Source organism: Zalophus californianus, chromosome 2 (genome assembly GCF_009762305.2).
Source record: "Zalophus californianus isolate mZalCal1 chromosome 2, mZalCal1.pri.v2, whole genome shotgun sequence".
Classification (NCBI taxonomy): domain Eukaryota; kingdom Metazoa; phylum Chordata; class Mammalia; order Carnivora; family Otariidae; genus Zalophus; species Zalophus californianus.
Window position 1 is genome coordinate 59,723,867 of NC_045596.1, and position 15,295 is coordinate 59,739,161.

General features: G+C 48.2%; 1 protein-coding gene across 1 annotated transcript in view; it reads left to right on the forward strand.

The window, feature by feature from the left end:
* The window catches only part of PARM1 (prostate androgen-regulated mucin-like protein 1), a 101,220-nt gene that overhangs the window by 55,963 nt on the left and 29,962 nt on the right, over positions 1 to 15,295 (forward strand). The window contains exon 2 of the mRNA XM_027599297.2: positions 12,230 to 12,949. Within this exon, the coding sequence (XP_027455098.1) occupies positions 12,230 to 12,949 (720 nt within the window). The remainder of the gene's footprint in view (positions 1 to 12,229; positions 12,950 to 15,295) is intronic.

The window sequence follows — 15,295 nt, forward strand, 5'->3', positions numbered from 1 at the left end:
GTTAGCTGGGTTTTTTGTTTTGTTTTGTTTTGTTTTCCTTTCTGAGGCATTCTGTGGGTGTGGGAGGCAGCTCAGCTTTCAGAGGCATGAGCCTAAGGAATGCCTCTAGGAATGCCTCTAGGAACGCTGACAGGTCCTGTTACCTGCTGCTTCCTTAAAGGATGTGGGGAGCTCTCCGGCCCTGAGGCTCACAGCTGATGCTATGAAGAGTGATAGTCTCCCTCTGATTGGGCCTGCAAAGTGCCTTTTGCAAATTATTAGCAGATTAGAGGAGGTGAAGGCACGTGGGCCCAGTTTCCAGTTAGAGGTCAGCACAATAGCCTAATATTTACTGAGCTCTTACTCTGTGCAAGGCATTGTGATAGGCCTTTTTACGTGGTCTGTCATCTATATTGCAAGTGATGGAAAACCTGACCAACAGTGCTTTAATCCCCAAAGGCATTTATGGTTTATTTAACAGGAAGTCTGGAGATAGGCAGACCGGTCTTGGCTTGGCAAGTTCAACAGTATCATCATGGAGAAAGGCTCTTTCTTTCACTTTCATCCCTAGTGGATTGACTTTCAGCCTTAGCTTCACAAGATGGCTGCCCCTATGCCAGACATCACATCTGCATTAAAGTCAGGAAGGATGGGGAAAGAGTAGGTACCATGGGAATTTCCCTTTCTTACATATTCCTTTTATAAGGAAACAACATTTTTTCCAGAAGCCCCTTAACCTACATCCCATCAATCCTGCTGTGCAGAACCTACATCCCATCAATCCCTGCAAAGGAGGCCAGGAAGGGAGCATTTAACTTTCATAACGTTCATAGCTTCTATAGGGAGGCAGGCAAGAGGGGATGGGGAGTGGATGTTAGCTTAGTCAAACAACAGTGTCTGCCTTTTATGGATTATTGATTTCATCCTCACAATAGCTCTATGAATGGAGTACTGTAGATACCCCAGTTTGCAGGTGAGAAGACAGAAGTTAAGAGATTTGCCCAAGATCAAGCAGCTGATAAATGGTTTGGCTTATAGCTTCCACCATAGCTGGCAGCCATCTAGCAAGATGGTTAGGAAGGCAAGTCGCTGAGATAGACTGCCTTCTAGACTCTGAATCCAAGCTCTACTTCCTTTTAGTTTATGTCTTGAGGGGTTATTTAACTTCTTTTCACCTTGGATTGCTCACTTGTAAAATGGGGATAACCTTCCATTTATGGTGAAGAGTCAGTGATGTAATAATACTTGTAGAGTACCCAGAAAATTTGGCTTGGAATAAGCACGAGCAACTTGTTAACTAAGAATCTATGAAGCAGGCTCATTTATCGTAGCCCCAAACTGGAAAGAACCCAAATGCCCCCCATTGGCAGAAGGGATCAATAAATCGTGGTGTAATCATACAGCTGAATACCATGCAGCAGTGAAAAAGGATGAGTTATTAATACACACAACAACACAGGATAGTCTCATGGTGAGTGAAAGAACCCAGACATAAATGAGTACACACTGTGTGACTCCATGCATATGAAGTTCAAAAACAGGCAGAACTAACCTATTGTGATGGAAGTCAAAAGAAGAGTTCCCATTGGGAGAGTTAAGTCTGCAAGAGGGGATGAGGGAACTTTCTGGGCTGCTGGAGAGGTTCTGTATCTTGATCTGAGTGGTGGTTATGCCGGTATATACACATGTAAAAATTCATTGATTTGTACACTGAAGATGTGTGCATTATACTGCACATACGTTATATTTCTATTTTAAGAGTACATAAAAAATGTTAAAAAGAGAAAACCAGAAACAATGAAGCATACCTGTTTACGCTGACTGGCATTTCTGGAGGACACTCTTAGAAAAAAAATGGTGGCAGGAAGGGGAAGGAGGGCTATTGGTCTTCTCTCAGAAAGCCTCTGCTGCACGTCCCCCTCCCTTCAGAGGAAACTTCCTCTGAGTCATTTGCCCAGTCATGGAGATGTGTTTGTACTGGAGCCATTCTTGCCTCTTGCCTGACCCCTGGGTGGTCAGTGGTGAACTTTAGTGGGGAGGCAAACAGAAATACATCTGATTGCATTTCTCAGGCATTATCCTATAATGAGTCAGATTGCCTACTAATTGACCAATACGAACGCCAGGATGCATCAGCCTGGAATGCCCCCAAGAACTGTCCTTCCAAAGGCAGACTGCCATGGAGCTGACCACCTAAAGAGCTCCAGCTCTTTGTGTGGAACAAGAGGTCATGGATGCTGCCCTCAGCTGACCTGGGGACAATGTTGGGGGAAGAAGTGGGCAAGTACATTTAGGCTGAGAAGGCAGTGGTGCCCATGGCCCAGGGCTGCCGCAGCCATCAGGGTGCTTCGAAGCCTGAAAGAAGATCCTCTGAAGGAAGAGGTTCAGAGTCAGACCGGGACAATATTAGTGGCTTTCTTACATTTTATACTTTGCAGGGGCTATGGGGGCTGGGAAATAACCTATTTGTCATTTGCGCTTCTCAGGGATAGGGTGGAAGAAAGGGTATGCCACCCCTCAACCAGGCAAGAGACCACTGCATTTTACAACACCCAAACACAAACACCTTTTTTTTCTGTTCAATCCCATGAAGGTTTTTTTGTTTCTGTTTTTGTTTTAATTTCAGAAATTGATAGAGCAAACAGGAGAGGGACAGGGTTGCTGAATTGTGCCCCCAGGCCAGACAGTGTGGCCAGCAAGCCCTCCAGTGAGTGTAGGGAAGAGAGAATCAACAGCCTCAGCTCTGGGTCAGCAGAGGGGTGGCTGCCTCTACTTAAATTTGGTCACTGCAAGTCACCCAGAGTGCTACCTGCACTCCCTCCATCCCCTGTGTTTGGGAATGCCTGAAAATCCTGCAAAGTGAGGCCTGGGGAGAGGGAGCCTGCCCACCAACGCTGCCTGGGAAATGTGTATGGGGCGGGCTCCATCCTGGGTTTGGGGGGCCCAGGCCCGGCTCTGGCCTGCACTGCCCCAGCAGGTCCCCGGCCCCATGCATTCCCAGGGCACCAGAGGGATCCCCTCGCTGTGGGCTGCAGGGCCCTGGATGGAACGCAGCCTAGGGCACAGACACAGAGTTATGTGTAGCAGTTACATATTTAGACATTCTCTGTGTGGACCTTTGTGTGTGCTCTGGTCCTGGACCCCACAAATATTGGAACTGGACCTTTGGAAGGGAAGAACGAGAGAACCTGACACTGGTTCAGAAATCCCCCCGCTCCCTGATGGAGATGTTAGGTTGTCTTCTTCTTCCAGCCTACTACCCATGGCACATGCCCATATTCCCCGCAACCACAAAGCAGCCAACGAGAAGGTTCTCGCCCTCCCTTCTTTGTCTCTTTCTCTCCACTGCTCCACCCTGAGGAACCCCAGTAGGGTACCTTTGGAATTTCAGGTACCTGTGGGCGTCGTTGCTCAGCACAGCCGCTTCCTGAGACCAAGCACCACAGTCCCCACGCAACCAAAGATAATGAGTTTTGGGGGGACATCCTACTGACAAAAGACAGTTGTTGCTTCTGGAACAAAGAAAGAAAATGTTATATTTTTTTTCTCCAGGAGATAAAACCTTCTTCCCAAATGTTCTTCTGTCATTAGCCTTCCCAGCACCCACAGGGAGCCCAGTGATATCATGAGGTCCTGACTTTACGGAGAGAGAAATTGAGTCATACACCAGGTCTGTAGGTTCTCATTTGGTGGCTCAAAAACAAAAGGGTTTTTCCTCTTTTTGGACTAGGATTGCATCTCATTTCCATAAACAAAACCCTCAGGAGAACTGGCTTTTCTACTTCAAACAAGTGTCTTCTTAAACACAGTTTGATGGCTTTGGGGCATACACATTCTGCCTAGATATGTGATAGCCTTCAAATACCATATGGGCGGACCAGGCTCTGATTAGTGATGGTTTTGCAGATGTTAGATGACTCTTCTGGAGTGGTGGGTGCCCTCAGTTGGGAATTTTTGTGAAAGTCCCTAACAGTGGCTTCACTCAAACTAAAGAACACAAAGACCCAGTTTTGTTATTAAAAAATATCTATCATCGTAAGATTATTTTTACTCCCTCTTTTTCTGTCTCTTGCACAGAAACGTAGCCCATTCAGTGAAGAAATGGTGAGGCCAGCCTGTGTTTGGGCCAACTGACCGATGGCCAGCATTTCGAGGGCTGTGTGTAACTCTGGTCTGTATCATGCCCGGAGAGAGGAAAGTCCTGCAGTCTCCAAAGTGGAAACGAGCAAGCAAAAAATAGCAAACGTCTGCTTGGAGACCCATCTACAATTTCATATGAGCTGATGGTTTTTATGGAACTTAGAGACAGATCAAAGGGAAGATGAATTTGTCCTATCAGGGCCCAGCCTATAAGCCAGAGAACATTTCTGTTTTTCAAAGGGTCGAGAATCCATGTTTTCACTCAATGAATATTTATTGAGTCCCTTATCTGTGCCAGGCACTAAGACACAAAAAACAAGCTGCAGTCCCTATTAATAGGGCTCCCAGACTGATGGGAGACAAGCATGGAGAGAAACCATGGCTCGGAATAATGTGTGCTACAATTAAAATCTGTGCTAAGTGCTGTGACCCCATCAAGTTAGAGAATACTCTACAGAGGGGTAAGGCTCTCGAGTGCTCAGAATTGGGATGGGGAGAGGGATTCGGGGTGGGAAGAACACAGGCAAAGGCAGGGAGGCAGACAGTAGGGAACAGTTCAGTTTGCTAAAATATGTTTATTTTAGGAATCATTTGAATTCCTGTTATGAGCCAGGCAAGGAGGATGCGTGGTGAGCAAATCCACCACGGCCCATGTTCCGTGTGCATTTTGGAGGCTGGAGAGGGAGGCATGCGTTAGACAAAGCTTCTTGCAAGCAATCACATAGTTAACGCACTGAGGTCAGTGCTAGCCGGCGAAGGTACAGGGTGCTCTGAGCCCAGGTGGGCTGGGGGGTAGGGGAGGGACGGATTTAGCAGGAGAGTCAGCAAAGGCCCTTCAGCTAACACTGGCATGATGAATAGGAGTAACTCAGGCAGAGAAAAGAGCGCTGTTTAGGCAGAAGGAATAGAATTAAGGGAAAAGCCTCGTGTGTTTGAGGGCCTGGTGGGGAGCAAGGCTGGAGGGGCAGACTGGGGCTGGATGGTGGAGAGCCCTCCAGGCCTTGCTGATGAGGGAGCAGAAGGCTAGATGAAGACAAAGCATAAGCTGACACCCTGCATCCTACCCCCCCACCCCACCCCCACTCCTGGGTGGGACATGTGTGACATTCCTCCAGGAATCTCCCAGCTATCTTAACGTTAATACCTTGCTAGAGGGGAAAACAACCTTAACTTGACAGTGGCACGGCCTCTGGTATCTTGCAGGTATCTTGTAGAGCGCCTGGGTGGCTCAGTGGTTAAGCGTCTGCCTACAGCTCAGGTCATGATCTCAGGGTCCTGGGATTGAGTCCCGCATCGAGCTCCCTGCTCAATGGGGAGCCTGCTTCTCCCTCTGCCCGCCGCTCATGTGTGCTCTCTCTCTCTCTCTCTCTCTCTCTCTCTCTCTGTCTCTCTCTCTCTCATTCTCTTGCTCTCTGTCAAATAAATAAATCAAACCTTTAAAAAAAAAAAAGCATATGAAAGTTCTTTTGAAACCTCCCTTTTCCTTACTCCCCCCAACTCCCGAGTATATAATCACCACTCCTCAAGACCCCGGGGCAACAGCTCTTTCTGCCCACGCGTCCAGTCCGCGCGCTTTAATAAACCACCTTTTTGCACCAAAGACGACTCAAGAATTCTTTCTTGGCCGTGGGCTCCGGACCTCACCTATATTCCAAATCCCCATCATTGCGGGGCATTTGAAGTTTTAGCCTCAGGTCAGGGGGAAACCAGCTCAGGCTGCCCGTTCTCTCAAGCCTCGAAGGGGTGTCGTGCAGCCCGGTTGGCTTTTCGGGAAGCTCACTGTGGCGGCCGCAGGGAAGCTCGCGGCGGCAGCCCTCTGGCTAACCTTAGCGGTCGTTGAGCTCGCAGCCCTCAGCAGCCGTGGGGCCTCTGGCAGGCAGGCCTGGCGTGAGCCGCGAGACCACAGGCAGAGGCAACACTCAGCCTGACTTGGCAGCAACGGGAAAGGGCCTGACTGCGTTTTGATCGAGTTTCACTGAATTTGCCAAAGCTTTGTCACATGTTTCCTCAGGTACTTGACAAGCCAAGGGCAGGAAAGGACATGCAGGGGGGTGGGGGGGGATGGGTAAGCAGCACCGGCAGTCGAGCTACCTGGGACTCTGGCACTGGCCCATGTTGCTGCTCATGAAACCCAGGAAAAGGTGACCGTTCGGGGCGTTCATCGTCCACTGGCTGCCCATGCGGCGGAATGTCGCTGACACCCAGTGGGGGCCAGGAGGCGGCAGCACGTGTGCAGAATGCAGCCACTCTACCCTGGAATATCTCAGCACGGGGAGAACTCACCTACCCAAACCTGGCGGCTCCCAGATCCCTTCTCCTAGCAAGGCAAGAAACTGGGGATCGAGCCAGACACCTTGCTCTCGTACATCAAAGAGACGGAAACTCTGATCCTGGCCTTTCCCATAAAGGACAATGTACATGGAAATGAATAATTTTCTTTCCAACTAAGAATCCGCCTTTTTTCTGAGCAGCAAGTGGCCAGCTCTTCTTGCAACAGAAAAGCTTCAACCTGACCAAACTTCAGGAAAGACTGCCATTTGTCAGCCCACTAGGAGGAATTTCAGATTAGGTGAAGTTGGCCATCATTCCCCTAGAACTCTCCTCTGGGCCAAGTCTAAGAGATTTCCTTCCTTGAGTCAGCCCAGTTCAGGCATGTAGGCCTGTCACTGCCCAGGTGGGGCACACCACATCTGGCGATGTCACTGTTTTGGAACAACACACATTCACCTCTAAATTGAGAGTAATGGGTTCGATTTCTTCACTCTAGTTTTTCTGCCATTTTTCTCAAAGAAATATGAGAGCTAATTCTTTTCTTCAGGGGAAAGTGGCTCTATTTGGGATGGGAAGGTGTATGGGGCACTGCATGATTTCAGCTTGTTCAGCTGCCCGGCCTCCTGTGCCCCACCCACCCCCTGCTTACCTGCTACGGTGCATTCTACCGCTCTTTTCCAGTCAAGGACACAGTCTGATTCTGTCCCTACACGATTCTTTCTGGGCCACATAGCCCAGCTACTCCTTTTAGAAGTATGAGTTCACTTACACCACTTTCTGCGTCTGTCTTCCATGTATCAAAGGAGGAGCAGTACTCACATCACAGAGCCCCTTTCTAGCTCTAAAACAAAAAAAAAAAAATTTTTTTTAAGATTTTATTTATTTATTTGACAGAGAGAGACACAGTGAGAGAGGGAACACAAGCAGGGGGAGTGGAAGAGGGAGAAGCAGGCTTCCCGCTGAGCAGGGAGCCGGATGCGGGGCTCGATCCCAGGACCCTGGGACCATGGCCTGAGCCAAAGGCAGACGCTTAACGACTGAGCCACCCAGGTGCCCCACTAAAAAAAATTTTTAAATCCTGACAAAGTATACATCCTTATCCGTTTGACTTACACAGTTTGATATTCCTTTGGAAACACAAATCCATCATGTGAGAAAGCAGAAATGATACTTCCTCAGACTGTCTCCATGACTCTGAACATTAAGGTCCTAACCCCCAGTGTGATGGTATTTGGAGATGGGGCTTTGGGGAAGTGATTAGGATTAGATGAGATCGTGATGGTGGGGCCCTAAGGATGGGATTAGTGCCTTTATGAGAAAAGACAGCAGAGAGCTTGCTGTGTCTCCCTCGCTCCATGAGCACATGTGAGGAAAGGTCATGTGAGCACACAGAGAAAAAGTGGCCACCTATAAGCCTGGAAGAGAGCTCTTACCAGAAACCGAACGGGCCCACACCTTGCTTAGACTTCCCAGCCTCCGAACTGTGAGAAGTAGACTCCTGTTGTTAAAGCTGCCCAGTCTACATGGTATTTCGTGCTGGCAGCCTGAGCAGAGGAAGGTAGCAGGCATTCCTTACCATAGTCCTAGTGGGCCTTGGATGTCTTCATGCTGCAAGAAGACCCACCACCACCATGCGATCGCAGCAGTATGGAATGCACCATCAAATAAGGCAGAGCAGAGACTTCTAATGCCTTATTCAAGTGAAGATGACCAGCACTGTCACAATCTCCTGCATCGTTGTTTTGTTAGGAGTAGGAATTGCTTGAACTGGACGTAAAGTACTTTAAATAAGTACTCAGAAGGTAGCCATGGAAGATGAATGACCACCTCCAGTCCTCTTTGGAAGCAGGAAGATAGGAGTTATAATAGTATGCTAGTCAGAGTTAAACAAGAAATAGATACTTCTATTTCAACAAAACCAATTACTGGAGCATGTTCTTTTCAGCACTTTAATGATTTTCATGGCAGCTTTTAGCTCCACTGGAAATGACAAAGCAAGTGTCACCCTGAACATCATACACCTTAAGTGGCATCCAACTCAAATGTCATCTTTTCTGTGACTTTTCTAAATGTCATTTGAAAATGACATTTGTATACTTTTGCATTTCATGGTCCCTATACAGAATGTCTCCATCATACTTCAGGGCTCCCACTATAACCTGCTTTTACTTCAGTGAGGCACTTGCCACATCATATTACAGGAAGGTGTCCTTTCTGTCCTGCTGGATATTGAACCCTCTGAGGGCAAAGCCACAGGCATAGAAGCTACTCAGTAAAAGAATGAATGAATGAATTAGTGAATTAGTGCTCCTTTGTGTATGACTTATTCCTCACATATCCCAGGCTTCCAAAGGCTCTGAATCAGCTACCAGACTGTGACCGTCTCTGCCTGCATCTGCCCGTCTATTATCTGATACTCTCAGCAGTAGTTAGACGTCGTCATCTTGGGGTTTTGGCCACAGAATAATGAGCCATGGGAGCTACCAGGATGCAGAGCCAGTGAGCTCCAAAGGTCGCATATGAAGATCCAGCATCTTAATAATATTTTTCCCAACTGTTGTTCTGTCCATATTTTTAAGATCTCTTGCTCTGTATTCATTCTGAAATCACTGACACTTCAGAGCTGCGAAACGTCCACTATAGCAGCATGGACTATTATGTGGCCTATTTTAGGAGGTCTGCCCTCCTATTTACTAGGAGAGTAACTCTTGTAGTTTATGGTCTTTACCAACTCCTTTTCTATAAGATAAAACCAAGTACTTCGATAACAATTCAAACGTTAAATTCAGTTAAATGTGAGAAAACTGTTTTCAGAATAGATTCTGTAGCACAACTTTTCATCAGCTACGGCATCTACTGTGTGCCGGAATGGAGAGGTAAGCAGTGTTCCCCCAAGTGCCTGAATGCCTCCACATACATCTTTTCCCCCTTCCTCTGTGCTGGGATCTAGCCCGTGTTTTACTGCTTATGAATTTTGATCATGGTTGGCCATTACCTGTAGGCTACCCCCAAGGAAATCTCCTCTGAGTATGGAGGGCTAAAGAGTTGAAGACCTAACATGACATCAGGCATAGGTTTGTGTCATTGTAGAATGACAGAGCCTGAGGCTGACTTGAAAGCAAGGTTCCTGCGCTCATGTAACACCAGGTAGGCAGCCATTCCTGAAGTAGCTCTGATGGATGTGGCCATACTAAGTGATATGTAGAAGAGAATAGAGAGATTCTGGAGTATTTTTGGATAACGTTCTTAAGTTAATTCATCTTCCTTCTTCCTTCCCTCCCTCCCTCCCTTCCTTCTTTCCTTCCACAAGGGCTTACTGAGCACTTACCATGACCTAGACACTGTCCTAGGTTTGGGGGAAACAGCAATGAATAAGACCAGGTCCCTGGACCCTCATGGAGCTTACATTCTGAAAGAAGAGAGAGATAATAAGTAAATAAATAATAATATGATTTCAGGAAGAAACTTTTATTTTATGAAAAAAAATGAGCAAAGGGTATGGTGGTTCCTCAAGAAATCAAACATGGAATTACCATATGATCCATTACTTCTACTTCTTGGATATATACCCAAAAGAATTGAAGGCAGGGTCTCAAATGGATATTTGTACACTCAGATTCATAGCATTATTCACAGTCACCAAAAGGTAGAGACAACCCATCAAAGTCCATCAGTGAATGAATGGATGAATACAATGTGGTCTATATATACCATAGAATATTATTCAGCCTTAAAAAGGAAGGAAATTCTGACACGTTACAATATGGATGAACCTTGAAGACATTATTCTAAGTGAAATAAATTAGTCATAAAAGGCCAATTGTAATATGACTCTACTTACATGCATTACCTAGAGCGGTCAAATTCATAGAGACAGAAAGTAGAATAGTAGTTTCCAGGGCTGAGGAGAGGGGGAAAAAAAGGAGAGTTACTGTTATTTAATGGTACAGAGTTTCAGTTTGGGAAGACAAGAAAGTTCTGAAAATGGGTTAGTGGTGATGGTTGAACAGTAATGCAGTAATGGGAAGGTACTTAATACCACTGAGCTGTACACTTAAAAATGGTTAAAATGGGGGGCCTGGATGGCACAGTCAGTTAAGTGCCCGACTCTTGGTTTCTGCTCAGGTCATGATTTCAGGGTTGTGAGATCAAGCCCAGCATCAGGCTCCACCCTCAGCGTGGAGTCTGCTTGAGACTCTCTCCCCCCTCCCTCTGCCCCTTCGCCCCCCACACCCTGCACTCCCTCTCTCTCTCTCTCAGATAAATAAATATTTTAAAAAATGGTTAAAATGGTAGATGTTATACGTATTTTAACAATTAAAAAATTAATCTTTTAAAAAGTAAGCAAGGAGCTGGAGTAGGAATGATTTTAGTTAAGATCATCTGGGAAGGCTCCTCTGAGAAGGTGGCATTTGAGCCAAGACCAACCTGAATGATGAAGCGAGCGTGGGGCAATGTAGGGGATTAGTTTGGAATTTTGTTCTAAGTGCAACAGAATGGCTTTGGAGGGTTTTGACTAGTTAAAGACCATGCTCTGATGTACCACTTTAAGAGATCATACCGGCTGCTATGTGAAAAGTAACAGAAAGGGAGAAAATCTGGAAGGCAGAAGACTAATTAATGAAGAGATTATGGCAGTTGTCTCAGCGAGTGACTGGTGGCTTGGGTGATGTTGAGATGATGCAGGAGGTGGGGAAAAGTGGTTGGGTTGGGTATATTTTCAAGGTAGACTCATCCTGATTCGCCAATGGATTTGATATGGGGTGTGAGGGAAAGAGGTGCATTAAGGGTGATGTCTCAGTTTTTAACTGAACAACTGAGTGAAAGAATATGCCAACCACTGAATGGAAATGACTAGGGGAAAAGCTAGTTGGGGGATGGGGGGAGGGGCATGGGGACTCAATCAAAAGATGGTTTACATAAAAAGTAAAAGCAAAATCCAGGACTAGCTGAGTGATAGCACATAGAAGCCATTCATTAAGAACTTGAACGGATGAAAGAATTAATTAGTTAATTAAATGGAATGTGTAAATGGAGGGAGGAAAAAAGGAAGAAAGGAAACTAATTCTAAATGTTACAAAACGTGAAGGAGAACATTTTGCAAAATGTTATGATCGTAAAGACCCCAAGCTAGGATTTGAAAGAAATAGGTTCCAGTCCCAGATAATATTTCCAAACCTCAGATTCCTCCTCTCAGCTTTTATTCTGGGACTTTGTGCCTTTCCCCCTTCAAAGGCAATGGGTTCACATTTTGACTCATCCCACCAGCAAGCCCATAGCCCTGGTATCATTGTGCATAAATGCAAAGCGCACGTGCGTGACACACACACACACACACACACACACACACACACACACAAACACAAGCAGAGCTCACAACCTCTGGGGCAGGGAACAGCCAATCCACAAGTCCCTCCAGCTCTGCACTCACCAACCACGGCCTCCCCACCCTCAGCACACGCCCTGGGCATCCCCAGGTATTGGGGTACAGGCCCCAAAGTAATTCAGACAATTCCCGGTAAAGGTCAGTTCCCCAGAGAGTCTCACTTTTTAAGGGCACAGTTTTAAGCAAGCAGGAGACAAGATTAGGTCATTCCATGCATTGGCTGGACGTGTGTCAACTGACCCACTAATGGTTCTTACTGGGCCTGCAGGCTGGTTCCCACTGATAGTCACAAAGGGAGAGGGGAGCAGTGAGTGGGCAGAAAATATTCACAAGTCACCTTCACAGTTGGTAGGGCACGATGCAAAATGAGAAAGACCTGTGAAAATGCTGTGACGCAGGCTTCCCTCGGAGGTTTTCACACACTAACCACGTTTTGTGCCGGCTCTTCCACAGGATTGAGGGTACAGAGCCTGCCTGCGTCATCCCCCTTGCCTGTTTCTCTTCCGGCAACCACTCTCCCTTCCACGGCCATCTGGACAAGCTCTCCACAGAGCCCTCCTGCCTCCCTGACCAGTGGCACTCCCAGCAACTCAGTCTTCCCAGCCACAGCCTCCGCGCCAGCACCTCTGCTCCCCAAGAACATTTCCACAGAGCCCAGAGAAGAGGAGACGACGAGCAGCCTGGCCTCCCCCCGGGAAGGCACGAACACAGACCCCTCACCAGCCGGCGGTGGGGTGCACTTAACAGCCACACCCTCAGAACACAACTCAGGCACTCCCGAGGGGGCAAGCGCGCCCCCCACAGGGTCCCAGCCCCCCTCGGCGGCCCCCACTGAGTCTCCCACCCTCACCTCCCCTCAGGCTCCAGCCTCATCACCCCCACGCCTATCAACCTCACCCCCGGAGGTTTCTTCTGCCTCCTCCGCCAGCACCAATCACAGCTCTGCTGAGACCAGCACCAAGCCCACAGGAGCCCCAACCCCACCGGAGTCCCCAGCAGAAGAGCACAGTTCTGCCCACACACCCACTTCACATGCCACAGCCCAGCCGCTGCCCACGGAGACAGCACCCCAAGCCACAGTGCCGGCAAAAGTGACCTGTGTGATGATGGACATGGAGACCACTGCCTCCCCTGGGGTGAGCATGCAGGAAGTGGAGCATGCGCTAAGTTCAGGTGAGTCTTAGTCACCAGAACACGGGGATGTGAAGAATGCAGTTCCATTAACCCCACCCAACTGATCTCAGTTTGAGTTTTGGAGAGCCAAGCCTGAGGTCCGTTCACCAGAACTGCCACCAAGGTACAAACGTTGCTTTTAGTCACTTGATTGATTTCCACATGCTATCTCACTAATTGCCGCCAGTCCTCATGATGTGTCTTCACATATGTCACAGAGAATGTCCACAGGGGAGACAGTGTAAACAGAGGGGTTAACTGCGTGGCTTTTTGGCCGAGCTTCCTAGGTTTTAAGTTCTGGCTCCGGCCCTTGGGTGAGTGACTTCATCTTTTTGTATCGTTATTTTTCCTCATCTGTAAAATGGGGACAAAACAGGTTCTGTTGGACATGATTCTTGTGGGGATTAAATGAGATGACCTATTAAGTGCTTAGAACAGTTCCCAGAGGGGAATAAGTGCTCAGGAAATGTCAGTTATTAGTGTTTTGCTCAGCCTATTAACGAAGTGCTTACCTCATGGAAACCAGTCAGGCCAAGTAGGATGGGGGGGGAGGGGTAGAGAACTTGTTTATTCTTTATAGTCACTGATATAGTTCATGGGAAAGACAATAAATTTTACAGGACATCGCATTTGTTTTTATTCCCCCAGCAGTCCTCTGAAGTCAGTATTATTCTTATCTTGATTTTGCAAGCTTAGAAATTACAGTGGAGAGAGATTTAGGGTCTCTTCTGAGGTCACATGCATCTGGCATTGACGTAAAGACGGTAAACTTTAGGGTATTGAGCAGGAAAAGGCTTTCGTGGGAGTGTTTGGCCTCCCGAGTGAGAAACAGTGAGGTGAGAACCCCCAGAAGGTGAAGGGGGGGACGGAGCTGTGGCCCCTCCCCTGGGGAATGTTCAGAACACAGCCACACGACTAGCTGGGGTCAAAGGCATGGCTGTGACTGAGGAGAAATGAACATCTTTTAACAAACAATCAATAAGCAACCCCTGTGAACAGAAACTCCCATGTTTACTGTGCATCTACCAGTATACTGTGCTTGAGGCAAAGGAGGAGAAGACCGGTCTTTGAGATTTCATAGCTACAGTAGAGAGAAAAGGGCACGACTAACTCTTCATACCACTACTACGATCACATTAGTTTCTAATCCGAGAAAGAACTGAAATGGGTAGAAGGATCTTTGAGCAGATGGGATACAATCTGTTCATTTCAAAGGTGACGAAATTATGTCCCAGAAGTTTGGAGGGGCTCGCCCAAGGTCACCCCGCCCAGGGGCAGAGCTGGGCCCGGAGCCCAGATCCTGAAAACCACGATCAGGCCTCCTTTCAGCAGGCGGGGGTCGCTGCGCTGCTCCTTCCCCAGCCCGGCAGGCCAGGGCAACCCAGAGACTGGGCTAGCAGATTAGCGTTTGGGGCTGTTCTCCCTGAGAGGTCCCTGAGCGGCCTTCATAATGGCAGTAATTATACCACACTTCCATTTCTCATTTTGTCCTATTCTGCATGACATCCACCTGGCGTATTTTTATTCCTCCAAGGACTCGTCCACTCCACGGATATCTAGCCGTGGTCAGCAGTGAATAAATCTAAAACAAGGTAATTGCCGTGGCAGTGAAATGTGACTGGGGGCGGAGGGAAGGTTCCATGATGCAGGGAGCCCAGGAGCTGAGTCCGAGGAGAGGAAGGGAATTGAGACCTAAAGAGAGCCAGGGCCAGGGAGATTCAGGGAGCCGGAGACAGAGTAGCTGAGAATCCACACAGCAGCTGCAGTCCCCGGAACTGCTCTTGCGGAGGACGGGTCCAGCGCCCTCCACCTCTGCCAAGTCTAGGGGTTAATGTGAGGCCCGGCTTGACCCGACCTGTCAGCGGCATTGGCCGGGGATGGGCACTGCCCTGGGCTTTGAGGCGCTGTCTCCCCCTGGCCTCCAGGGCACGTCTCTCAGGGCTTCACCTGCCTGGCGGAGCACTCCTTCGCAGTCTCTGCTGCCTCCCTTCGCCCCTCATCCTCCTACCGTGCCGCTCCCCAGGGCCAGTCCTGCCCTCCTCCGCCCCGACCTCTCCGCACTCACTCCTGAGATGATCTCATCCCGTTGCAGGACGTAACATGCCATCCGTTTGCTGATACCCCTGAGACAGAAGGTTCTATCCCTGTTTTGTTTCAATGAACTAAAGTCACGTATAGCCGGCTGTCAGCTAACTCATATCCCCACAGGCCTGGCTCGCAGGCAGCTTGCGCTGAATACGTGTAGGGTGAGTGCCTGATTTCCTCAGCCCTCCGTCTGCTCCTCCCTCACCTTGCAGAAACCCGGGGCTAGTCCTGGACTCCTTCTTTCCTCACAGACTCCTCAGG